Source organism: Pyrenophora tritici-repentis, chromosome 7, assembly GCF_003171515.1.
Source record: "Pyrenophora tritici-repentis strain M4 chromosome 7, whole genome shotgun sequence".
NCBI classification, from domain to species: domain Eukaryota; kingdom Fungi; phylum Ascomycota; class Dothideomycetes; order Pleosporales; family Pleosporaceae; genus Pyrenophora; species Pyrenophora tritici-repentis.
The window spans coordinates 2,242,070-2,266,289 of NC_089396.1; the positions used below are offsets into that span (position 1 = coordinate 2,242,070).

General features: G+C 52.7%; 7 protein-coding genes across 7 annotated transcripts; 6 read left to right on the plus strand and 1 right to left on the minus strand.

Moving 5' to 3' along the window:
- Positions 1-1,483: 1,483 nt before the first annotated feature.
- Positions 1,484-4,341, plus strand: PtrM4_132640 (Fungal-trans multi-domain protein; the record flags this gene model as incomplete). The annotated part of the gene is made up of 3 exons (XM_001941264.1): positions 1,484-2,373; positions 2,499-3,336; positions 3,391-4,341. 3 exons carry the CDS (start codon positions 1,484-1,486, stop codon positions 4,339-4,341), a joined length of 2,679 nt encoding a protein of 892 aa, XP_001941299.1.
- Positions 4,342-8,379: 4,038 nt separating this feature from the next.
- On the minus strand, positions 8,380-11,328 carry PtrM4_132650 (UBA-TS-N domain containing protein; the record flags this gene model as incomplete). Its single annotated transcript, XM_066109089.1, has 2 exons — positions 8,380-8,481; positions 8,569-11,328. 2 exons carry the CDS (start codon positions 11,326-11,328, stop codon positions 8,380-8,382), a joined length of 2,862 nt encoding a protein of 953 aa, XP_065961081.1.
- A 1,953-nt stretch (positions 11,329-13,281) lies between these two features.
- On the plus strand, positions 13,282-14,917 carry PtrM4_132660 (DUF1688 domain containing protein; the record flags this gene model as incomplete). Its single annotated transcript, XM_001941266.1, has 4 exons — positions 13,282-13,596; positions 13,652-14,141; positions 14,190-14,779; positions 14,834-14,917. The coding sequence occupies 4 exons, from the start codon at positions 13,282-13,284 to the stop codon at positions 14,915-14,917; spliced, it is 1,479 nt and encodes a 492-aa protein (XP_001941301.1).
- Positions 14,918-15,669: 752 nt separating this feature from the next.
- Positions 15,670-16,813, plus strand: PtrM4_132670 (GTPase SAR1 and related small G protein; the record flags this gene model as incomplete). Its single annotated transcript, XM_001941267.1, has 3 exons — positions 15,670-15,869; positions 15,923-16,471; positions 16,522-16,813. The coding sequence occupies 3 exons, from the start codon at positions 15,670-15,672 to the stop codon at positions 16,811-16,813; spliced, it is 1,041 nt and encodes a 346-aa protein (XP_001941302.1).
- A 2,421-nt stretch (positions 16,814-19,234) lies between these two features.
- Positions 19,235-19,437, plus strand: PtrM4_132680 (uncharacterized protein; the record flags this gene model as incomplete). Its single annotated transcript, XM_066109090.1, has 2 exons — positions 19,235-19,266; positions 19,332-19,437. 2 exons carry the CDS (start codon positions 19,235-19,237, stop codon positions 19,435-19,437), a joined length of 138 nt encoding a protein of 45 aa, XP_065961082.1.
- Positions 19,438-19,725: 288 nt separating this feature from the next.
- Positions 19,726-21,583, plus strand: PtrM4_132690 (uncharacterized protein; the record flags this gene model as incomplete). Its single annotated transcript, XM_066109091.1, has 5 exons — positions 19,726-19,942; positions 19,995-20,272; positions 20,331-20,998; positions 21,047-21,226; positions 21,277-21,583. 5 exons carry the CDS (start codon positions 19,726-19,728, stop codon positions 21,581-21,583), a joined length of 1,650 nt encoding a protein of 549 aa, XP_065961083.1.
- Positions 21,584-22,571: 988 nt separating this feature from the next.
- On the plus strand, positions 22,572-23,379 carry PtrM4_132700 (uncharacterized protein; the record flags this gene model as incomplete). Its single annotated transcript, XM_001941269.2, has 3 exons — positions 22,572-22,607; positions 22,708-22,791; positions 22,867-23,379. The coding sequence occupies 3 exons, from the start codon at positions 22,572-22,574 to the stop codon at positions 23,377-23,379; spliced, it is 633 nt and encodes a 210-aa protein (XP_001941304.1).
- Between the last annotated feature and the right edge of the window lie 841 nt (positions 23,380-24,220).

Genomic DNA, 24,220 nt, shown 5'->3' on the forward strand with positions numbered 1-24,220 from the left:
AGGCGTTAGGGGATCCGGGACGTCAGAGGATCGAGATGGGCTCAAATCGCCCGCTCAACGGCTGTTCTGAGCTCGTTCCGATCGGATTCCGGCGCCGCTTTAGCAAGCTCGGTGGTAGCCAAAGTCTCTTTGGCTGATGACAACGGCATTGCCCTGGCCCACTATCTGGCATCAGCGTCGTCAAATCGCCGTCAGGGTGCCAGAAGCTGGCTGTAGCCAGTTGACGATGCAAGATTGGGCGCCGGGCCACGACTCTTCGACGTGGACGCGGCGGCTTACTTTCTGCCCTCTGCCTTTTGCCCTCCGCCTCCGGCAGCAGAGGAGCATCGTCGCTGGGCTGGTCACCGGTGGCTGCCCTCCCTAGCTGCATCCAGTCCGTGGCCTCAATCTAAGTGAAGCTCATTGGCCCGACGCGCTCGAGAACCTAACGCCAGGTCCCAGAGTTTCGCGGCAAAATAGCAAGGACATGTTCGTTGCATTCCGTTCCCACGCTGCATGATCTGCACAGGTCATTAGCGGACTTGCTGTGACTGGTCCGCTGCGTGTTGGTACGATCCAAGGGCTCACCTTGCCCACGCGCCATCTACGACTGCAGTAACGTGCATCAGTCTGCGTCTCACGCACCACGCTATCCAGCCCGCAGAAGGTGTCGTCTCGATATCTGCAGCCAATATTCCGGCTGGCTTGCGAATCACCCTAGTCGGTTCCAGCATCGGGTCTCAAACAGTAAAGGCTCCACGACCATGTCCCTGGCGGTCCGTCACTGTACGCCACTAGGATAATCGCTCGCTGGCCTACCTGGAAAGCCTGTTCTTTACCAGGGCGTCCTGGTAAGCTGGCGACTGGCCGAGTACGGGGTCCCGCTGTCGTCCGCACACCTCCACCTCTGCTACCCGGTATAATCGTATTTATTGCTTTTATCCTTCGTCTTACGAGCGAGCAGTCGACGCAGTGCTCGTGGCGTGCTCAGTGTCAATTGCGCCCAGAAGCTGTGTCCGCGCCGCATATGTTAACCCCTGCATCTGTAAGTTCGTCCCGCGTCGCCCCTACATACCCTCTCACATGCACTGTTGCTTTGTGCTTCGGTTGCGGTTCATAACGAGCCGGAAGAGCGGTGCTCAGTCGTCAGACGTCAACTCTGCACGGACTGGTAATTCTTTGCCCTATTCTCTATACTGCAATAGCTTGCAGCGGGTATTCCAAGTGCAGCCTAGACGCACGCAATTGCGCTTCACTTCGCTGGCCACCTTCCCAACTTCATCACGTACCTTCACGTACCCAACAAATTTGACTGCTAGCTGATGCTGTGTCTGCATCAGACTTGACTTTGAAGCGGTGCCTAAATCTTTTCAGTTTCTAGGCTCTTTATAGCTCCTGCTGTTCCATAACCGTTCATGTGGTCGGTCAACGGGGTATACTGTGGAAGTCATCCCACTTCAAACGCCAAACGTCAAAGCCTACCGTACCTGCTATGCTCCTCAACATGAGTCGCCCGTCCAGCGTCCCATCACACTCCGGCCCTCCACCTTCCTACAGCCCTTATCCGGTGCATCATGCATCAGCCTCCCGACCAGAAATTGTTGCTCCCAGCCTACACGCTCGTCCCCGGGATTCAACCGGTAGTCAAAATAACGCACAGCAATTACCGAGCCTGCGTACACTCCTGGAGCCAGAATTGCTCGACAAAAAGTCGACAGAGCCGCCCTTGAGACCAGGGGCTACTCAGCTGCCTTACGGCCATTGCGGGCGCTACGAGTCGTCTAGTCCGACATTAAAGAGGCGGCATGAATATGATGGTTACGTCCAAGGCTATCCTGAGCACAATGCCATCGCTTCTCAAACACCGTACCACCACCGACAGGCCCTCTCCACAAACGCCACCCCGTCCACTACATCAAAACCAGGCTCCGGGTTTGGCGTCGGCCGAATAGAGCTCCAGCGGCGGCCAAGTTTCGCGCATCCATCTCAGCATGACACGACAGGTGATGGACATCGGCATCCTTCATCGACGTCCGAAACAGCGGGAACACTCACCTCTTATTCGAGTCAACCAGAACTAGGATTTGATCCAAGTAGACCTGTTCGGATGAGACGCTTGGATGGTCCTTCTCGCGCGCCAATACGATCGTCGCGGTGTGTTGGCCAACGCGACATACCAGGAGAGGGTCTTTGTTACGTCTATGAGGATGGCACCTACTGTCGAGCCATAATAGATGGGGAGGCGGTTAATCCTTCGTGGGGCATTACAAAGGCCGGCAAACCTCGTAAGCGTCTTGCGCAAGCTTGTTTGACTTGTCGAGAGAAGAAAATCAAGTGTGAGCCTGGGTTTCCCAAATGCCACCAATGCGCAAAGTCACAGAGGGTGTGCAGAGGGTAAGTCAACCTCGTTGTACTCCAATTGCGTTCTTTTTCTCATTCCAGATTAAGGAGTGCATGAACTTAAGACACTTGCCCCCTATAAGTGTATTTACAGAATGACAAATACTGACCAACCCCAGTGGAATCAACCAAAACAATGCGTCCGGAGAGACGTCCCCATCAAACTCCGGTCAGCTATTTAAAACTTCTTCTTCGGAACTGCTTAGCCCAGCAGCAAGCTTGGATAAGAATAAAGCTCCAGGAGAGCTTCGTAATTCATCAAAGAAAGTCGATACCTGGAACGCTGGTACACCCTTTCGACATCAGAAATTCCGTCCCAATACGCTTACAAACGCAAGAGATATGTCGGTGCAATCATACGATTCCGATTGGAGTGGATCCGCCAACGATCAGGATGATCCAGGGCGGGGCTCATACTCTGACCAGCTTGCCCTCCAGTGGGAGCAGGATCCCTTCGAAACCGATTCCAGGCTTACCATACAACTACTGAATCTCTATTTTCTTAATGCGGGCCGCGCAACATACGGCATGTTTCCTCGCAGACCTTTCCTGGCGTGGGTGGAGACCAACCGCGACAAGCACCAAGACCATCTGATGATCCTCTACTCCGTCCTTGCAATGGGCTCATTGTTCTCGAATGATCCAGATAAAAGAGCACTGGGAAAACGATTCGCTTCTGTTGCCTCATATGCTGCAGAGAAGCGCTTTGGCAAATTCAGTCTGCAGTTGTGCCAGACTCGATTGATGCTTGCGTTGTACTACTTCGCCCGCGGTAAATCGCAAGAAGCATGGGACTATTGTGGGTCTGCCCTACGAGCACTCAGCGCCCTGAAACTCAATACGGAAGAGGGTGTCAGAGAGTTGGTTAACAGCAATGCCGACCTGGACTATGGGTTCGACCGTTGGACCTACGAGGAATGCTGTCGTCGTACTTTCTGGTCTGGACTACTAATGGATGTAAGTTACGACATTACCAGGGCCCCAGCATCCATTGACTGTGTTCAAAAACAGCGATACAACGGCTTCTTTGGAGGAACCCTCTTTGTGATTAACTTGGAAGATGCATTTGTCCGTCTCCCGTGTCCGGACAACATGTATGAGGCCTCGACACCCTGCGATGCACCCTTCTTTGATGATGAACTTCTGAGCGGAAGGCCCGTTCACAGTCCTCCTTTGGGCCACATGGCATATCTATGTTTGATATCAGCATTGTGGGGAGAGGTATTGACCTGTACTGGCCGAGCTGTACGTCGGCCTGATGTTGGATACGAGCGACACTACGATGCATTCTACGCGAGGATCTACGAGAAACTGGAAGCATGGCACTCTATACTACCGGACAACCTTCGCTACAGCCCACAAAATCTCGATAACAGTATCCTCGAAGGCTACGCCGGTACCTTTTTGTCATTACACGCTCTGTACCACGCCGCGATAATTCGGCTTAACCGGCATGTCAGAGCACATGCATTGCCGACGGACAAAATACGCCGAAACCTGGAGCAATCTTTACGAATGGCGTCCAGCTTCATGTCGATCATGCTCTCTTTAGCTACAGTCAACCGCCAACAACGCCTCCCAGCTACCGTCGCGTCAGAGTTCATGTTCTCAACACCATTTCCCGGCTATGCGCTCATGCTCTCGATCGATGTCCTCACCTCTGCCGGCACCGTCTCAACATTACCGAGCCTGATAGAGACTCTGAGCACTACTCTTACGTGTATCGACGAATTGGCAAGTTTCTGGGCTTCGGCCAAGTCGCAACAGAAGGCGGTGTCGAATCGCATTAGGCAGCTCACGGATATCGCCGCGCAAGACAGGCAGGGCACCAGAAATGGAACTTATGGCAATTTCTGGAGAATCAGCAACAGTCTCGAAACGGCGTTTGGAAACGACGATGCGCTGTATAAGGCCGAGGACCAATTATTGTTCGGCGTTGTTGGTCAGCTTACGGGACAGTAGTCGTCTCCCCGTATGCAGCGGCCCTGCAACCAATCACCGTTACCAATACCTCCATCGTCGGCATATGGTCGCAACGGATAAAAACGCACTTGGTGGGCATGTCTCGGCTCCAAAGTCCCGTCGTTGTATTCCAGGCGCATGAAGTCGCCCAGCTCCAGCCTTTGGCTTACGGCCGGTGAGCCATGGCTTGGAACAGAAAAGCAAAGCATCAAAAATTCTCCTGACAGGTCACTGCAGGCTTCTATTGGTATCATGTCGGAGCTGCATGGACATCAAACCACCGTACATTATTACCAGTAACGCGGCTACTCGGGTCGGCATGAGTGACAAGGCCACCATATATTCAACACTGGCTACAATTTGTAATATCACATTTTTGTACTTGTACAGTTTCCTACAGCTGTAGTCAAAAGGGCTAGAATGGCTTCTAAGCATGGGCGTTCGAAAGGGAGGAACTTCGGTCATATTATGGGTCACACAATGTCTTGTCTTCACCTTCACGCATTGTCTTTCGAATTTCTCGGTACTATATTATGGAGCGGCACTTTACGACATTGATACACTAAAAAGCTAGGCGCAGTCTCTTTGATGAGCCAAAGGACAAGCTGCCACATTAGCGCATGCAGCCAATGACAACATGAGCTTGGGAGCAATCCAACATCTTGCAAACCTTCCGCGTCGGAAACGAGTCTGCGACGGCGAACTTCATATTGCTGACGGTGAAACACAAGTTTTGGGTGAGATGAACGAGATTTCGTTAGTACATCCTAGCACAACACTTCCATCTGCTTCTACTTCCCGTTGTGCGGGATGTGTGATTACCCGTACCTTGCACTTCGGGTACTACATCCACCCTGAGACGGCCGGAACACAGGGTTGAACCATGCGGGCTGCGGGAATCCCCAAGCCATATCGTCCCAAAGACCCGTGTGTTGTGTAACTACAGCTGAGCATCAGACGCATCGACCTCGACCTCTCAAGATCCAGCCTTCCACACAGACACATACACCCCAGCTCATCTATCACACCCCTCCACGAAAAGCCCCGGCAGATCACATACGCCTCTGCGCCCTGGGAGTTTCCGGGCTTCACACCGATAACAAGGGGAGTTAGCCCGCTAAATTAGCTTGCTGGAGTAAGGAGAGCATAGTCATGACGACATGGACCACACTGATAACTACCGATCAACTCTACCTATGCCTGCATCAGCACGTGCCAGAAGCTAAAAATTGTGCCGCAATGCATGCCGGGCGATCACTTTTGGTCCAAGCCACAGTACACGCTTATGGCTTACAGGAGAGGATACCGATGACCTGCGTCGTTTGATTAGAAGCTGGCCAATTCGTATTCCGGGTCTACCAGGTTATTCAAAACCGAAGGAACGTTTGCCGGCGCGCAATCCGACTGAATGCGGTACAATTCGCGCCGAGTGGGAAAATAAGTCGGGTCAGAAAGGATATACTAGGCAAATCAAACCACGGCAAGTAATGCTTCGAATCGAGGACAAAAGCTCTCAGGTGTAAAAAAAGAACACAGCAAAGGTAAGCCTCAATATTTTGTCCGCAGTCACGCCGCTCAATCACACACCGTACATGACATGCAGCACACACACCCACCCCGCAAAAAAGAAAGAAAAAGCAAACACTCAACGCACACACCCCACCCCATCCATCAAGAATACGTGCCCTCTTCGGCGAAAAAGTACCGAAGCTTCACCGAAGAGCTGCCCACACGTAAGCTGAGACGATGGCGTACCAAACTACTTACCGAGAGATTGACTTTTGCTTATGTACCGTGCGTGATGAGGGGTGAGGGACCGACAGAACAGACCAGGACAGCACACGACTGAGTGAGAACAAGTCATCAGATGAGGAAAGGCGAACAGGCCACCTCAGCACACACACACCCAAGTGTGGCATGTGTGTTGTCTGAGCCAACACATTGGGTTCGGCAACCTTACCTCCACCACCCATCCTGATCTCACCAAACCCAGCGCAGCGACACTCTGTGTCTTGGTAACAACCTTATTTTCTCGTCCCGCCGCGGCCACTCCAAGACGCCAATGTGCCCAAAAACGCCAGCGCTTACAGTACCCAGGTTTATTGTTACTGTAGCTAAGTAACGTTACCCTTGGCCGGCACTACGACAAGACACTCGATCCAGTTGCCAACGCCGCCGTCACGCACGCACGCTACGGATGATTATGGTTTTTCTTTACATGGATAGAGCCGGTATCCGGTATACGGTGGGGGGGGGGGGGGGGGGGAAAGTGCATTTGCCTCAATGGGATTACTTGCCGCTCACTCAAAAGGGGGGGCAAAGAGCGGACCCGTTTTGACGCAGGTTGCCTGTTACGTATGTTTTGCTTGCCCTTTTGCTTTAGCGTACCGGAGTTTTGTCCCCTTGGTGTTTAACGAACCTCCCCTCTCTCCCCTCTCGTCTCCGGCTATACGCGTAGACTACCGGTGATTTAGGGTTTGTGCTACGTACGAGTTCCGTGTGTTGGCGGAGGGTTAGTTTTGGGGCTACGTACACGTGCGTCTTGTGTGCATGCATATATGCGTTGTGTAGTGTAGTGTAGTGTAGTGTAGTGTGTGCTGTCGGTCGGTCGTGGTAGTAGTTTTCTCGATACGAGGTAATAGGCTGAAGCTTTTCCGCGCGTCTGGATCGAGAGGGCTAGCAAAAAGCAAAGTAAGGTTTTATATTTGAGGTAAGACGAGTGACGGACGCTGCTGTAACGGAAATAAAGGGTATCGCGGAACGTAGGGGTTCATGTCATGGATAGCGAGCGGCGGAGAAGCCTCACAAACTCAATCGACACAGCAATTGCGCCATGTCGCCGTGGGGAGTGGGTTTCTGACGATGATGTGTATACCACCGATAACTACACCGCTACTATACTAAATCCATCGTCAATCACAATAGTAAAACTATACTATACCTACTCAGCATGTCACACCCCCTTACCTATACATCGCCTCATATCACATAACAATGACATACCGGACCGCGCCGCCGTTTGGACCCAGATATCAGTCCAAACATCACATATCCACATCCACTTTGCTAGTCGTGTTTCTTGATCGACCTACCCATTCTTAATTCTATAAGTAAGTGCTATGGGCATAATTCCCCCCGAGGTATTGGCAGGGTATGGAGATATAATGTGCGGTATATGTAGGTATGTGTTAGTATCTGTATGTATGTATGAGGACCCTTACTAGTAGGAGGGGAAGATGTAAGAGGCAAGCTGCGGGGATAAAAATAGAGTGCATTGTAGTGTCACTGGTGCTGGTGGTTTGTTGCTGGGGCTGTCGCTGTAACTACTACAAATATACGTTGGTGAAACGGAACGCTGCCATTACCACATTTGACAGAGGGGGGGATTATCTCGTTGCTGCGGGTTCTTTTGCGGGATTGGGTTGGGTTGATAAGTATAGTATCTACGGTTTTCAGTGCTCTACCACGAAACCTGCTTCGTAGTAACCTTTGAGCCTCAAAACCCCATCAAATACAAACAACAATACAAACCTCTTCCACCACCCGTTGGATTGCCCAAGTCAGCAGTGTGCACGATGAACCCGGCTAATCGGCTATCATCGGAAAGCGCGGACACCGGCTGCGGCTGCGGCCGTAGTACGGCAGGTTATGTGCGTTGAAGTGGGGAAGTGGGTAAGGCAGGTCCTGGTGGGTATGTATATATTGGTGTGTTAAGATGCGGAAGTCAGTTTTGTGTGTTTCAGTTTTGTTACATGTGTTCGGGATACCGGTGTTGGTTCTGCTTGGGAGGGTGTGAAAGATGGGGATGGGCGGAGATTAAGTTGATGGAGGAAGTAAGACGGGTGGTAGATGCAGTTGATTCGAAGGGGTGAGGAAGTATGGTGTGCAAGGTTAGAGGCGCTGGTTAATAGACGAGGACGTCCATGTAGAAAGAGAAAGGGGTAATCGAACAACTATCATAAATTCTTTCACATGACGTTCAGCTTGATGTTGACAGAGAGACGAGGAGGTTTCATCAGTTACGAGTGACCGCTACAACTACAAGTTATTATCCGCCTTGAACTTATCCCATGCCTCATTCAGCGTCGCAAAGACAGCTGCACTAATCATCTTCTGCTCCGTCGTTGCTGCCTGGGATATCTGTAACACACATCGTTAGCCATATCCATCGACTTGATGATATTACAACCGACAACAAGAACCGAAGAAAAAAAAGAACAAACGTACCTTATCAGGATGCACCTTGGCAATAGCCTTCATGTAGATAATCTTGACCTTGTTCGGCATGACCAAATCTCCCATGTTGACCTTCTTCCACCCGGCGTCCTCCCAGAGTACCTTGTCCAAGCTACCGAGCAAGGCACGCAGGTTATCAGCCTTTGTACCCTTCCACGCAATGAGCTTGGCGTCAACCTGGTCAGTGAGAGCAAACTTCTCATCGTCTGCTCGTTCGGCAGCGGCGTTGGCAGCCTTCATTCGTTTGACTGCCTCGGAGTCGTTTGCAAGGCTGCTTCCACCACCTAGATCAGACAGGGCCGAGACCTTGGGAGGAGCGGGCTTGCGGACTGGTGGTGGACGTTTTGGTGCTGCGGCGGAGGAGTTGCTGCCACCGCTTGCGGCTTTCTCACAGCGGTTGCGGCCTGAGATAGAGATCGCGCCACCGACACCATTTTGTACTGCTTCTTTCCATACGGCGTGTGCTTCTGCCCACTTCTCCATGTTTTCGAGGGCTTCGGCTTTGCGCATGAGGGCTTTGCCGTAGAATTCCTTCATGTCCTTTTCGCCTTCAACGCCGCCCGTGGCAATCTTCTCACCCTCTCCGCGTGACACGCCAATGATGGCTAATGCTGCATCTGCATCGGCGATAGCGGCTTTCGGGTCACCAACTTTGATGTTTGTGACTGCGCGGTTGCAGAGCACGATAATGGTCACGGGATGTGACTGTGGAAGAGGACTGAGAGCAGAAGAGTAGGCAGCATGGGCAGCCGAGTAGTCTCCACGCTTGAACGCTTCTGATCCTCTTTGCCGGTCAGCTGAAGATGAACTGAGAGCGGAGGATGATACCGGAGGAACCCGTCGTGGTGGTGCTTTGGGTCTTGGTGGACTTGGTGTACGAGCTGGAGTTCGAGCTTTCGGGGCTGAGGTAGCTTGAAGAAAGGGGTTGTTAGACTGGGTAGATTGCTTTGGTGGAGTCGGTTCTGGAGCAAAAAGATCCACCTGTGGTTGCGGCTGCGGTGTAGTCTTCTTACGGCGTGCTGGGCTCACATATGCTTGAGGGGTTTGTTCTTCTACTTCCTGGCGTGTCAGTCGCGTGGCTGGTCGCTTGTCCAAACTCTGGGGTTGTTGTCGTTGTGATGGCGATTGCGATGACATGCGGTCTGGGCGGCCGTTTCGTCCGACTTCTTCCTCTCTCCGTTGTCGCACGGGTAGCGGTTCAGCCTGTTGGCGCATGTCGCTCGTTCGAGATGGTTTGGTAGGACGAGCTCCAGCTTCCAGCATCATAGCTTCATCCGTAGCTGACTGCTCAGCCCTTTGCTGTCTACTTGAACGAGGGGCGGCTTCTGCAGCTTGAGCATCTCGCATCCACTTGGGCATGTTGGAGTCACCCTCGTGCTGGAAGTCGGCCATTGCCTTTTGTACTTGCTTGCGACCGGTCTTCCATAGCGAGTTTGCAGATTTGAAGAGGTTGTTACCAATCTCAGAAGCCATCTGTGTTACATCCTTCTCTTGTGATTGGCCTTCGTTCCTACGTTGGCCAGACCGGCTTCGCGCATCGTCGTCTTTCATCCACGCTGGTCTCGCGGCACGAGATTCTCTTGAAGATTCTCGCGCATTAGTTCTGCTGCTTCCCCGTCGAGGGCGGTCGTCGAATTCTTCGGGATCATCAAGTGTCCTGTCCTGACTCCGCGACTGTGTCTTCTGTTTGGCTTCGGCGTGTGCTTGGTTCAACAGCCACCCCACTGCGGCCTGAACATCTAGTCCTGAGTCCGTTGTAGCGAGCGCAATCGCAGACTTTTCAGCTGGGAAGCCCATATCTACCAGTTCAGCAACAGCCTTGTCATGGGCGTTTTGGGGGCCTGGCTCCGGTCGTCGTCGAGACTCTGGCTCCTCCTCAGCCACTGGTGTAGGCTCCTCCCTCTGCTGAAACTCAGACACAGGCTTCCCTAGTAACCCTAGTATATCATCATCGGCCTCGTTGGTCGGAGGTGGTGGTGCGGGCGCAGTAGCCTTTTGTGACATTTGCTTGAGACCAAACATGTCATCATCATCGTCCAGAAGCGCATTGTTGTTGGAAGAGGGTTGTGGTAGCGGGGTATTGCCGCGGGAGACATTCGCGCTATATGCCGGCGTGCTTCGGCCGCTCGTTTGCGACGGTTTTGGGAAGTAACTCGAGCTGTCTACAGGCGCTGCTGAGTTGAAGGCTGCGAGGAGATCAGCCTCATTGGGTGAGTTGACTTCGGGACGCCGTGAGCTAGTGTCGAGACCTGCGAATGGCTTGTTGATGGTTTTGGAGAGGCCCAGGTTCGTAAATGGGTTGTTCGATGGACGCGGCGCAACAATTGCTGGCTCAGGTGCGATAGCGGTACCCCCGCCGCCTAATGTATCCCAATGCTTAGAATCGGCACCTCCGAAGGTGGTATCCCATTGCTTCCTTCTCTCCGCCTCTTCCCTTGCCTTCTCCTCCTGTATCTGCTTTTGTCGTTCCTGAAGTGAGAGATTGTTTGCTGACGCTTTGGGCTTGTTGGAGGACACGAGGGCAGCGAAGCTGTCATTTGCGGGCGTCGCTGGTTTCGAGAGCGGCTTGAAAGGCTGAGTACTACTGGAGCTCGTCCCCGCGCCTGATTGCTGGATAGATAGCGTAGAGAGCGGCGTGGAGCGTCCAGAGAGCTGAGGCGTGGGGCTCTGGCGGAATGGTGGTAAGGCCGCGGGGGTGTTGGCTGTCTTTTTGGCGGGCTGCGACCAGTCGAGGCCAGCTAGGTCATCCATTGTGATCCAGATAGTGTGTCAGGGGTTGCGAGGAGGATGCAGCTACTGTCATATCATTGCGCGTTGGGTACATCAAACGTCCACTCGGTCGTATTGACCGCTTTGCCAGATGTCAGTCGCGCTTGCCGGCATCGCGCCACAGGTATAAGCCACAGATACAAGCCACAACCGCTGCACCGCCTCACCACGTGACATATGCAGGGAGCTAGCGCCCGTCGTCGTCGTAGTACCCATGCCACCAGTATGCGCCATTCGTATATGCCGTCACATATACACGGGTAAAGTGGTAGTGTCCGACTAGCACAATTCCATCTGATGTCGTGAAATAACATATACGGTGGCTCTTGCACAAAAACAAATGTCGATAACTGCTCTGCCGACATGCAGTATAAGTCGCAGATAGAGTGACGGAGCTCCGTACAAGCTTGCAGCTCCCCGCACATACGGACAAGGCCGCGCACTTGCAGCCACTCGTCGTGTGTCCCTGGAGCGGATGCTTGCTTCGGTACCCTGCAGCTGCATGAGAGCGAGCGGTGGCTCCGAGCTTACGACCGTGTCGTATGCAGTGCTTGGTAAACACGCGGGGGTTTGCCTCCAACGAGGTGTTGAGCGCCGGGCACATTTATAGCCCTGCCAGGTCCAAGAATTGATTCGCACCGCGACCGCGGAGATGGAGACTGCACAGTCACAGCACACGTCCTTGCACGAGCGGACTGTCCCGACTGTGCGACCCCTGAGCCAGCATTGCAAGCCTTGGTTTGCCAGCCGTCTCTTCGAATCGACACAATTCGGCTCGGTGGGCTCACAATCTGACTCGGGCCGAAGGGACGTAATTAACATTACTCGTGGACGGCACGGCACCCGAAGCCGCGAGCCCTATGTCATGGACGGCTCTCGTCCGGAGAAGCGTGGTTGCTCTGCCGCCGCCGCCAAGGTTAGACCTCTGTGTAATAGCAGATGGTGCTAAACTCTGCTAACGGGACGGTTTGATTAGGCAGCTGGCAGCTGCACAGCAGCCAGCTCGTGCCTGGACGGGAGAGGACAGACCACAGTGGGTGCTCAGATAACATGGTGGATTTGCCGAGCCGTAAAACCCGCGGCCACGGTATCAGACTCGTGCATCCCGCGACCCCGATGTAAGCGATGGGCTGATGACTCGAGCTTTGTGGATTCGTCTAGGCACTCTTAGCGGTCTTGCTGCGAGTTTGCACCCAGTGCACACAACTACGAGCCGTCGCTAGCCTAGGAAGTGAGAAATGGAAATGGAAATGGAAATGGAAATGGAAATGGAAATGGAATTGGAATTGGAATTGGAATTGGCCAGTATGGTGAGTGATTGTCCAACCATGTCGTAGTTCTGTCATTTCAGGAGACGTAAGTAACTAGGCAAAGAGGCTTGCAGCACGACGTCGCCGCTGGTGCGCGCTTGGAGAAGCGCATGTCACTGTGCACTTGGATATGTCGGTACAGGCTTTACTTTATTGCTGCCCCACTAGCACTGTCCATGTCGTGCCGTCCATTGACGCGGAAGAGCCAGGGGTCGTCTCCGTCTCCAGTCCTATGCTGCGAAAGATACATTACTATATGCAACCAGCAACGACGCGTTCGCCCCCTCTGTCGCGACAGCTCCAACCTCGCGGACCGCTCCTTTCCTCAACACCTCCCGTCCGCTCAACCACAGGTTGCTTGCAGCTCACGTGAGCGTCTCTTCTGCATTCCGCACACAGGGCCCGCCACCAGCAGCGTAAGTTGCTCGCAGCGAGTTTGTCCAGGGATCTCCCGGTACCGTTTCTGCACAGGCGCTCACACTCGCCGCAACGAACCATCCGCCTCTGCAGGACTGAAGCAGCCTGCCCGAGCGGACGTGCCTTCCTAATTCCCTTCTCCAGCGAACCTCGCCCGAAACGCGCCTTCTGCCAGTATCTAGAGTCGTCCGTCGCCGCTGCCACCAGTATGCGTCTCTTCAGTCGCAAGGGCTCAAAGCCCCAGGTTTCACCCAACGGTAGCCAGCCAAACAGCTCCAATGGCTCCTTGCGCTCTCCTGGACCCACGCCAAACGGATCCCGCCCCACGAGCTTTCCAGATGTGCCTCTGCCAAAGGCCCCAGACCCAACGCTGGACCCCGCCGGCTACTTGCGCAGCATCTACGCCGTGCGCGAGCGCTCCAAGCTCGTGCTGGAAAAGGCAAAGAAGAATCAGCTCAAGCACTTTACCGTAGACATGTCCAAGTTTGGCGATGTCGCCAGCTTCGTAGTGTCGATAATCAAGGTAAGAGAAGATGTTGTGTCGCGCGACCGCATCCAAGTCATTAACACTTCTTCAGCGCGACTATGCGCCCGACTACGCCTCAATCCCTCCCCACGGCCGGTGGCAGCACTTTGACGTCGGTGGCCGGCCGCGCATCGACCAGCTCATGGCGTCATGGCCATCTACGGTGGATAACCAAGAGCGCACGCGCCGCCTCCTCGACCTTTTCTTGGTTTCGGTTCTCCTTGACGCTGGCGCGGGGACCAAATGGCAATACAAGAGCAAGGAGTCCGGCAAAATCTACCGCCGCAGCGAGGGTCTTGCCGTAGCCAGTCTGGAAATGTTCAAGGCCGGCGCCTTCAGCAGCGACCCACGGGAACCCTTCCAGGTCGACAGTGCGGGGCTGAAGAAGCTGGATGTCACAACAGTAGCGCGAGGCCTGCAAGTCACTCCAACGAACCCAATTGACGGCCTCGAAGGTCGCACATGTCTGTTACTCCGTCTCGCAGAAGCACTCCAAAATACAGAGGTCTTTGGCCTAGAAGCGCGGCCCGGAAACATGCTTGGTATGCGCATCAATGCACTGTCCCCTTAATTCTTACTAACACAACCAGACTACCTCCTCTCGCATCCGACCACACAAGCTTCATCCGTCCCAATCATTCCTGTTCCCACACTCTGGAATACCCTCATGGAAAGCCTAACCCCCATTTGGCCAGCATCAAGAACTCAAATTGACGGCGTACCTATGGGGGACGCATGGCCGTGTTCTGTCATGCCATCGCATCCAACACATCCATGGGAGAACATTGTTCCCTTCCACAAACTCACTCAATGGATGACATACTCACTCATGGTCCCAATGACTAGGCTACTCCACGTTCACTTTGCCGGTGCCGAACTCCTCACTGGCCTTCCAGAATACCGAAACGGTGGACTCTTCATCGACGTAGGCCTCTTGACACTCAAACCCGAAGACGCAAAACGTGGCCTCGCACAATATCAACGCAATGCCGAACAAAAAGGACAACCGAGCATGGAAGTCGTCCCCATGTTCACTGCCGACGACGACGTAATTGTCGAGTGGCGCGCTGTCACCGTGGGCCTCCTCGACGACCTTTTGGTTGACGTAAATCAATTACTCCGCTTGAGCGGGTCGGAGAAACTCAGTCTGGCGCAAATGCTCGAGGCCGGTAGTTGGAAGGTAAGTCGGCACTCCACGACGATTCATTAGAAGCTCACTGACTCGCAACTGTAGGGCGGTCGAGAAATTGCCGAAGTGTCGCGGCCCAACACCAAAGAACCGCCGATCATGATCCTCTCGGACGGCACTGTTTTCTAAGATACCCCTTTCTTCTTTTGTTCCGCCTTTCTTTCGCTTCATTTACATATGGACCCTCGTGCAGCGGAAGCACGTAACCGATCTCCCTAAGGGTAGCCCTGGCCCACGCCGCAACAAGGACCTTCTGTTTGCAGCCAAGTGGATTGGATTCTTATGATGCACGATCTTGACGGTCGATTTTGGTGGCACACAGCTTCTTGTCTATACATTCTGCTTTGTCACATTAGCCGGGCTCACGTCTTTCTTCTTATCTGTGAAGCGCTGGCGGCCTCGGCTATCTCTTTCCTTTGTCGTAATACTTGGATAGTTACTAGGTAACTTTTGGGTAACATTTCAACAGCTAGTTGCGAATCGGACCCTGTTGAATGAAGATGGCATGTTCCATGTTCCCCACAAATAAATGATGCCACTTGGGCATATACGAAGTCATGGGATTTTATATTTGACCGAGAGTGCTTATGGACAACGTGAAGGCGAAATTGTTTCTGGGTCCGCTACGGCCAAGTTCAAGCTTGTCGATAGCAAGTGCAAGGGTGACTGAGTGAGCATGGGTGGGCAAGGGTGAGTCGCATGATTGCTGCAGCAGAGTGCGGAGAGCGGAAGTGCCCCACTGCCAAGGAATGGTAGGTGCATCCCGGGAGGTCCCGTCGAAGCTCAGAATCTCACATGCGCTGTTGGTGTCTACGGGTGCTTGCGGTGCGTCATCCCACCACCCAACAGCTCCATAGCTTCCACTACGAGCCACAGTCGAGATGAACTCCATCAAGCGCCAGAAGCAGCGCAAGGTGCTGCTGATGGGCAAGAGCGGGGCGGGCAAGTCGTCGATGAGGAGCATCGTCTTCAGCAACTACGTAGCCAAAGATGTCCGCCGCCTAGGAGCGACCATCGACGTCGAGCACAGTAATATTAAATTCATGGGAAACCTCATGCTGAATCTTTGGGATTGCGGAGGGTGAGCCCATCAATAGCCAGCCTACGCAGCTACTTCAAACTGACTCGTCGCAGTCAGGACGGCTTCGTCGAGAATTACCTCAACCAGTCGCGAACCCACGTCTTCGGCTCCGTAGCAGTTCTTATCTTCGTCTTCGATATCGAATCCCGCGAATTCGCAGCCGATGTCGTCTCCTACTCCAACATCATCCGTGCTCTTCACGAATGCAGTCCCAGTGCCAAGGTCTTCTGTCTCATACACAAAATGGACCTCGTACAAGCACGTCTACGGCAAGCCATGTTCGACGAGCGCGCAGAGTATATCAGGGAGGCCAGCGAGGGCTTCAAGGATACGGTCGAGTTCTTCGCAACAAGCATTTGGGACCAGAGCTTATACAAGGCATGGACGAAGATTATTTACTACTTGATACCCAATGCGGGCACAATTGAAGCGCTTCTAGAACAGTTGGCCGAGGTTATCGATGCGAGAGAACTGATCTTGTACGAGCGGACGACTTGTCTTACAGTCGCGCACGTTACGCGGCAGACTGAAGAAGGGAATCCTTTCACTGACCGCTTCGAGCGCATTTCAAGCATTCTCAAGACACACAAGCAAAGCATGGCGTACGCACGCCCGACTTTCTTCCCAAGACACACGCTAACCTTTACACCAGAAAACATACAAACATACCCGCTGGCAGCGCCAACTTCGCCGAAATGCAAATAAAGACTGGTCGCTTCATGTTCTTCATCACACGTCTGACCGAAAACACCAACCTCGCCGTTGCGATACCGCCCTCAGAGCAGGTATTCAACGCCGCACGCGTCAATATCTTCCAAGTGCGACCGAAGTTTGCCGAACTCGATATTGCGGCCAAACCCAGGCCTCCGATCCAGCAGGCGTTTGCTGGATCTGCGGATACAAGTGGTGATATGTGGAAGGGCAAAGAAACCGCGATGCACTGAGCTCAAGAGATATTGACTTATAGTGAAGGAGATGGAATAGTCTCATACCTGTTGCCGAGACAGTATACTGATGTGGGTAGTGAGATAACATGGTCGAGACAACCAAGTTCTTACCGGTCTACCGTCGATTGGAGTAGATGGATCGTCGAATATGTCCTACGTTGAAAAGAGATGGCATTTCGAGGCAGAGAGGGAGAAAGCCACATAAGTGCTTCCCAAGACCATCCTTTTCCACAATGAGCGCTCGGCGCAGTACCCAAGAAGAAGCGGGAAGACGTTGTATATGCTAGGTGGGCGGGCGGTACCAGCGGCTCCAGCATTTATTTTTTCGCAGACGCCTCAGCAAGATAACCAAGTATAATTATTCATAACTCTCATCCCTGACCCTAGAAAAGGCAGCGTTTTGTATATCAATCATACAGTCTCGTTGTTTACGCAGTGCGAAAGAAAATGCGCCATTTGTACCAACATCTTACAAGTTTACCCCGCCTACTACGCTACCAGCCTACTAGCAAGGCTGTGTGATTGCGACGTTGGTGTCATGCGTGTAGTATCCATGTCGCACATCCACACTCCCTGCCCTGCAACCACCAAGACTTCCAAGAACTTGTTCTACCAAGGGTCTAGCCCACGCTAGAACGCGCGGTATGCTAGGAATAGGCGGGAGGGGATGTTAGGTTGCAGATTGCGGGGAAAGATGGGGCTTGCTGTTGTACACCGATTAAAGCAACGTCTCCGCATCTTGGGTTCTTGGATCTTGGATTTGCATGTCTTGATATGCTGGTTTGAAATGATATATATATTCAACAGTTACTTGTAAGTTCTGGCTGTAGAAACATAATGGATTGACATCTAGCTAGGTATCGTACTATGGACAAGAGGTGTACTTGAGATTATCTACTGTTACGTCTGCTGGGGTGATTGAGCGAACGAAGTGGTGACTGGCTGGGCCAAGTAAGTTATGCCCAGTTGGTCTGATGTCAAGCTCGACAGAAAATCAAATTCCGGTCATCTGGGTACGGCAGGTAGGTGGCATTGCATACGCGTGGCGTTGCGATTTAAAGCTGCACTCACGATCGTTGCAATCCTGAATTTTACAGGTTTCTCTATCAGGCTTTACCCAAGGCGACTTCCTAGAACCGATAAGCAAGGGATTCCGCAGCTTGGCTCGTCTTGCCGCTTGTCTTCGATTGATTGTTGCCGCCCAGACGGAGATTCCAACAGCGCAAAGGAAAGCCAAGTCGTGTAATCGGGTTTGTGTGTATCCGCATCGAAACGATTGTACGAAGGGAAACCTCACGCACACCACCACAACCACCTCATCCCCTCAACCCTTGCAAGAAAGAAAAACCACGAAAGTAAAAATGAGAACACGTACGTAAGTACGTACTTCGTCTCAACCCCATGTCCATAATCCTCAACAGCTTTCCACCACCCCATGCCTAAACAAGCACCATCACGTCAGCAAAATAAGTCCTTTTCGCCCGTATTCCCCCCGGTGGGCTACCGTACCTATGTACCGTACCATCTCCCCACCCCCATGCCCAGTGCGTTGCCTCCAAACCTCCACACCCCAACAAACACTGAAGATCGCAAACACACCCCAATCCCCCGTTCCCCCTAAAATTTCGATACTCAAACCCCCTTCCCTGCCTCCTCTCAAACGCGCTCACGCGTCTTAATCACGTTACGTGACTTCTACCTGCCCATCGCACTCCCAAGCATAACACCGAACCGGCGTCTTACTCTGCACGGGAGCATAACCGCATGGGGCATGCGGTCGGTACAAAGCCAAGCCGCCTAAGCACAGCGCAAACAACCGACATGTGACCGCCCATTGCTAGACACAAGCCAGCCAGCTTTTTTATATGCAAGCCACCCGGTTCGACGTGTTGTAAGTTGGGTATGTGGTGCGTCGGGCTGCTGCTGCCGAGATGGACATGTGTAGGATGTTGTAACAATGCTGTTGCAGAATTTAGCTAGGGCTGGTGTGGGTTATTGGCGCTTGGCGTATGCATGCGTGCTGTCGTGCATTTTATTGTTGATGTTGTGGTGGTGGTGAGAAGGGTGAGATGACATGTCTGTGGTGTGGTGTGCTGTGTTGCGTGAGTGTGTGATAAGAGATGCAGATCGGCTTGTTACGACCAATCGAGTGTGAGATTTTGAGGGTAGGAGGGAAGGGGAGGGTGTTGGGATCGGTTGGGGGATATAAGGGGTGGTGAGTGCCTCGATTCCCGGAGGCGAAGTTTCGATTTTTGATTGATCTCTCTTTTTTTCCCTTGATTTTCTCTTCGAGTGTATATGTGAAGAGTTAGACCTTTCAGGTGTATTGTATTGGCTTGAGCTTTTCTGCAAAGAAGAAAGGACGAGATTTACTTTGAACGGGTTTCTGGCTGCTGCTACGCGCAAGGTGTTGCCATCATGGCGGGATCGAATAAGGAGATGAAGATTGAGTAAGTGTTCTTGGGGATGGGCGTATACTACTTTCTGTGCAATATTAACCATTTTCCCCATTCAGGCCTACCGTGGAAGAGCAGCATGACCGCAAAGCCTCCGTCATGGAAGACGAGCTAGCTCGTAAAGAGCGTCTCGCCCGCCTAACAGCAAACGTCGAAGGAGAGTAAGTACCCTCAACCCCCATCCCACCCACCCACCAACCAACCAACCATACTCACCCTCCACCCAGAATCCGCAACCCCCTCGTCGACCTAACCAAAGACCAACTCCTCAAAAACGTCACCGCCTTCGCCCAAACCCACGACCTCACCTCGGTCGAACCCCTCCTCATCAAAGGCGCCCTCGTCGCCCAATCCCCCGCCCTCTTCGAAGACATCGAGGAACTCGACGAAGATGACAAGACGGCTCTACGCGAGGAGATCACACACCGCTTCAAGCTCCCGCGCACCCTCTACATGACCGTCATCCTCAATTCCATTGCCGCTGCCATCCAGGGCTGGGACCAGACGGGCTCCAACGGTGCTAATCTGACATTTGCCCAGGCAATGGGGATTCCGGATGCGGGGCCGCTGTGTGAGGCGGCGGGGACGTGTGAGCAGAATAGTTGGATTATTGGGTTTGTGAATGCGTGTCCGTATATTGCTATTGCTTTGTTTTGCGCGTGGATTTCTGGTGAGTTGGACATGCATGGTTTGACGTCTTGGCCGTGTGCTGATGAGAATAGATCCTATGAATGAGCTTTGTGGTCGTCGTGGTACTATTTTCATTGCGGCCATCTTCTCGCTACTCGCGCCGTTTGGTATGGCCTTGAGCCAGAAGTGGGGTGAGCTGGCGGTTTGTCGTGTGCTTCTTGGTGTTGGTATGGGACTCAAGGAGGTCACTGTGCCTGTTTTCTCGGCCGAAAATGTTCCAGCGAGCGTTCGTGGTGGTCTTGTCATGTCCTGGCAGATCTGGACCGCGTTCGGTATCTTCCTTGGTACGGTTGCTAATTTGGCTGTTATGGTATACTCTCCCATACTTCCTTCTTTGCCTAAAACGGTTACTGACATGACTTGATCAGAACTCTGGTGCCATATCCTGGCGTCTGCAGTTTGGATCTGCGTTTATCCCAGCTGTGCCGCTTGTCATTGGCATCTGGTTCGTGCCCGAGAGTCCGCGCTGGTTGATGAAGAAGCGGGATTACGCCAAAGCCTACCGATCGTTCCTGCGTCTGCGAAATACGCCTCTTCAGGCTGCCCGCGACCTCTACTACACGCACTGCTTGCTCGAGCAGGAAGAGGTACTGATCCGCGAAGCTGGTATCAACCCCAAGTCAAACTTCTTCACGCGCTTCATCGAGCTATTCACCATTCCTCGTGTCCGGCGCGCGACGCAGGCTTCAGGTATAGTTATGATTGGCCAACAGATGTGCGGTATCAACATCATTGCCTTCTACTCCAGCACCATCTTCAAGGAGGGAGGTGCAACAAACAAAGAAGCTCTCATCGCATCCTTTGGTTTCGGACTGGTAAACTTCGCATTCGCGTGGCCGGCCGTCTGGACAATCGATACCTTTGGTCGTCGCGGACTGCTCTTGTTCACGTTCCCGAACATGTTCTGGACGCTGCTGGTAGCGGGTATGTGCTACTATATTCCCAAAGACAGCGATGCGCATCTGGGATTGATCGCCTTCTTCGTATACCTCTTCGGCGCCTTTTACAGTCCAGGAATGGGGCCAGTTCCGTTTACGTAAGTATCGGTTGAGCTGGAAAGATGCTTATAGCTGACCTTTCTCAGATACTCAGCAGAGGTCTTTCCACTCTCGCATCGTGAAGTCGGCATGTCATGGGCTGTTGCAACAAACAACTTCTGGGCTGCTGTATTGTCACTCACACTCCCGCGCATGCTCAAGGTCATGCATCCCCAAGGCGTGTTTGGCTTCTACGCCGGCCTCAACGTTATCGCACTCGCCATGATGTAAGCTGAGTATCTTACGCTCGGATAACAGAAAGCTAACTTTGCCCTAGATTCCTGTGGTTGCCAGAAACCAAGCAGCGCACTCTCGAAGAACTCGACTACGTCTTCGGTGTGCCGACGCGCACGCACATGAACTACCAACTGAAGAAGAATCTGCCGTGGTGGTTCAAGACATATATTCTTAGGCGCGAAGGTCTTGCAAAGCCCCAGCTGTACCATTTCGGCGATCAGCGCCCTGCTGTGAGTGTTACGGCGCAGATGAGCTACGCTTGGAACACGTACATTCTCCGCAAGAAGGGCCTCCCTAAGCCGGATGCATATGTTAGAGCAGCGCCAAAGGGAGAGAAGCACGTTTAGTCGTTATCGAAATATGATGGTTGACGTTGGTTTGGACGGTAATGTGGAGGAATATTGTGCGCTGGGGTGGCGGCAGTTGTCGCTCTTTCCTTCTATACCCCGTTGCTGGCCTGTGGTGAGAAATCTTGTCTGTCTTTATATTATCATTGCGACATTCGATTCGAGAGTTCTCTTATAGTACCAGCAGTGTTAACATCTAAACTAAGATGTACGAGTTTCTGGCGAAAGCCTGGCTTATTCGTAACAAGTTCTCATTCATTCTCACCTCGCTTTACGCATCCCGCCTTCGATAATCGACATAGTCGGCGTGGTGAGTTCTGTACTTTGCGATATCATTTCGGGGGTCACGATAACCAAGTCTCGCGTCGTCAGATTACACATGTCACAAACCACGCCAACCGTCATTTGCTCCACACCTGCACATCACAAGGCTAGCATCTTCTAGTGCCCATCTCCTTCACCTCTTTCACATGACACCTGCACCTCCCAAACGCCATGCCAACGGTATCCGGAACGCTTACCCATCCGACACACACACGCAAACTTACCTCGGCATCTACGCCCTGCCAATCCCCAGCCGCAGCAGCACCCCCGTAAGCGGCAGCCGTTGCGAGGCCACCAAGTGGTGGGTTGATCATGTCATGCCATGCATAAGCAGCACCACCAGGAACAAGAACCGTCCTGCAGCCAAAAAAGAGATGGGCATATAAAAACAGGCTGCGGCATCCCTCCCGCCGCCGCATTGAGGAGGTGACTTTACTGCAAGGAGAGTTTCATTGCTACCTCTTGGCCTTGTTTCCCGCCCCGGATCCGCTCTCAGCCTGATACTTTCCCCGCATCCTCTCCTCCTCCACCCCCGAACGAACGCTTATAGAAGCGCTTTTCGCCGGGTGACGACTTGCGCAAAAACGCGACTGGCAAAATCCGACGTCTTTTGTTATCGCAAGAAGCACCTTAGTTGTACTAGTATTTTTCAGATTGTACCAAAATGCCAGTTTTTGATTTGAAAAAGAACCTCGTCTTCGTATGGCTCCTCTCTCTCTCTACATTTCCTATACTTCCGGAGTACCGACCTGCTTACAGTGAACCATGGAATTGAGACGAAGCTAACGCGTAAGACGTAGTATGGCGCATACCACCGCGACCCAACCAATGTCGGCATTCACATGGCATGCGTGCCTATTCTTCTAGCCACGGGCTTCCTCTTCGTACGTCGTTTCATCCCCAGCATAACCATAGCCATATCTACCACACATAGCTAACTCTAATATCCTTTCCTCCAGGGCACAAACACACCCGTCTTACCCGTGAAACCCCACCCCCTCCTAACGCGCCTCAACCTCCCCCTCAACCTCGGCACCCTAGCCGCAGCCACCTACTCGACATTGTACCTGCTCCTCTCCCCTAACCTTGCCGGCATCACTGTCACGCCTGTCGTCATGTCCATGGCCGCGCTGTCCAACCGCCTGATGCAGCGCTATAACAAGACCAAAGTGAATAGCATTGCCATCGCCGTTCACCTTGTAAGCTGGATCGCGCAGTTTATCGGGCACGGCAAGTTTGAAGGCCGGAAACCGGCTTTGCTGGATAACCTTGTTCAGGCGCTTTTCTTGGCTCCCCTGTTTGTGTGGTATGAGACGTTGTTTAAGTTGGGGCTGTATAGGAATTTGAGGAGGGAGGTCGAGATGGGGATTGAGGTTGAGGTGGCGAAGCTGCAGGTGAAGAAGACGGAGAGCGTGGCGAAGGGGAAGGAGCCTGTTATTAATGGCGACGATGGCGATAGTGACAGCGCATAGAATGGTGGAGTGAGAGAAGGTTGGAGATGAGATATGAATGATATGAATGGGGGATGTAAATAACTAGCTACTGTCCTGTCTTTCTTTTGACTGAAGAGTGGAAGTAATAGGTGGATATGGTCGTATACCAGGCATACCGAGCCCGCAACACAAGTTTACAAAGATAGAAATAAGTCAATAAAGATAGCACGCAAGACTCCCAAAGCCCATGTTAAAACATCCGTAGAAACATGTGTTTCCCATTCAACATTCACCCATCCTGTGAACACTGAGCCAAAGCAAGAAAATGCACACATATACAAACACTTTTCTTTCCCAACTTCTCATGGTTTTCTCAACCCAGCCTAGCCAGAGGCAGACTTAAGTGTGAAAGCCTCGTGAGCTACCGGAAGCAAGACCTGCGATAAATCAGGTTAGTACAACACCATCTACGAGGAAAAGGACATTGTTACTCACCTTGAACGGGTCCATCTCCACATCTCGGAAACGGCCTGTCAAGTCGTCAAACGGAGAGATAGAAGCAGCATCTGAGTCGCGGTCAGAGTCGTCAAAGTCGATCAGGTTGACAGGTTCCTCGACAGCGGCGGCAGGAGTAGCAACATGGCCCTCCTGTTCGTCCTCGAACTCGACCTTCTCCATCTCAACTTCCATCTTGTCAGAATCTCCATATCCATCATCCTCGTTGTCGGTAACTTCGCCCTCGTCCTTCTCCTGATTTCCACTCTTCAGCGCATCGTCACTCTTTTTAACAACCGCAGCCCACTCTTCCCTCGCCGCCTTCACACCAACTTCCTCGACAAGGCTAAACGCCCCATTGTGCAGCGCACGCTTGGCGGTGTTG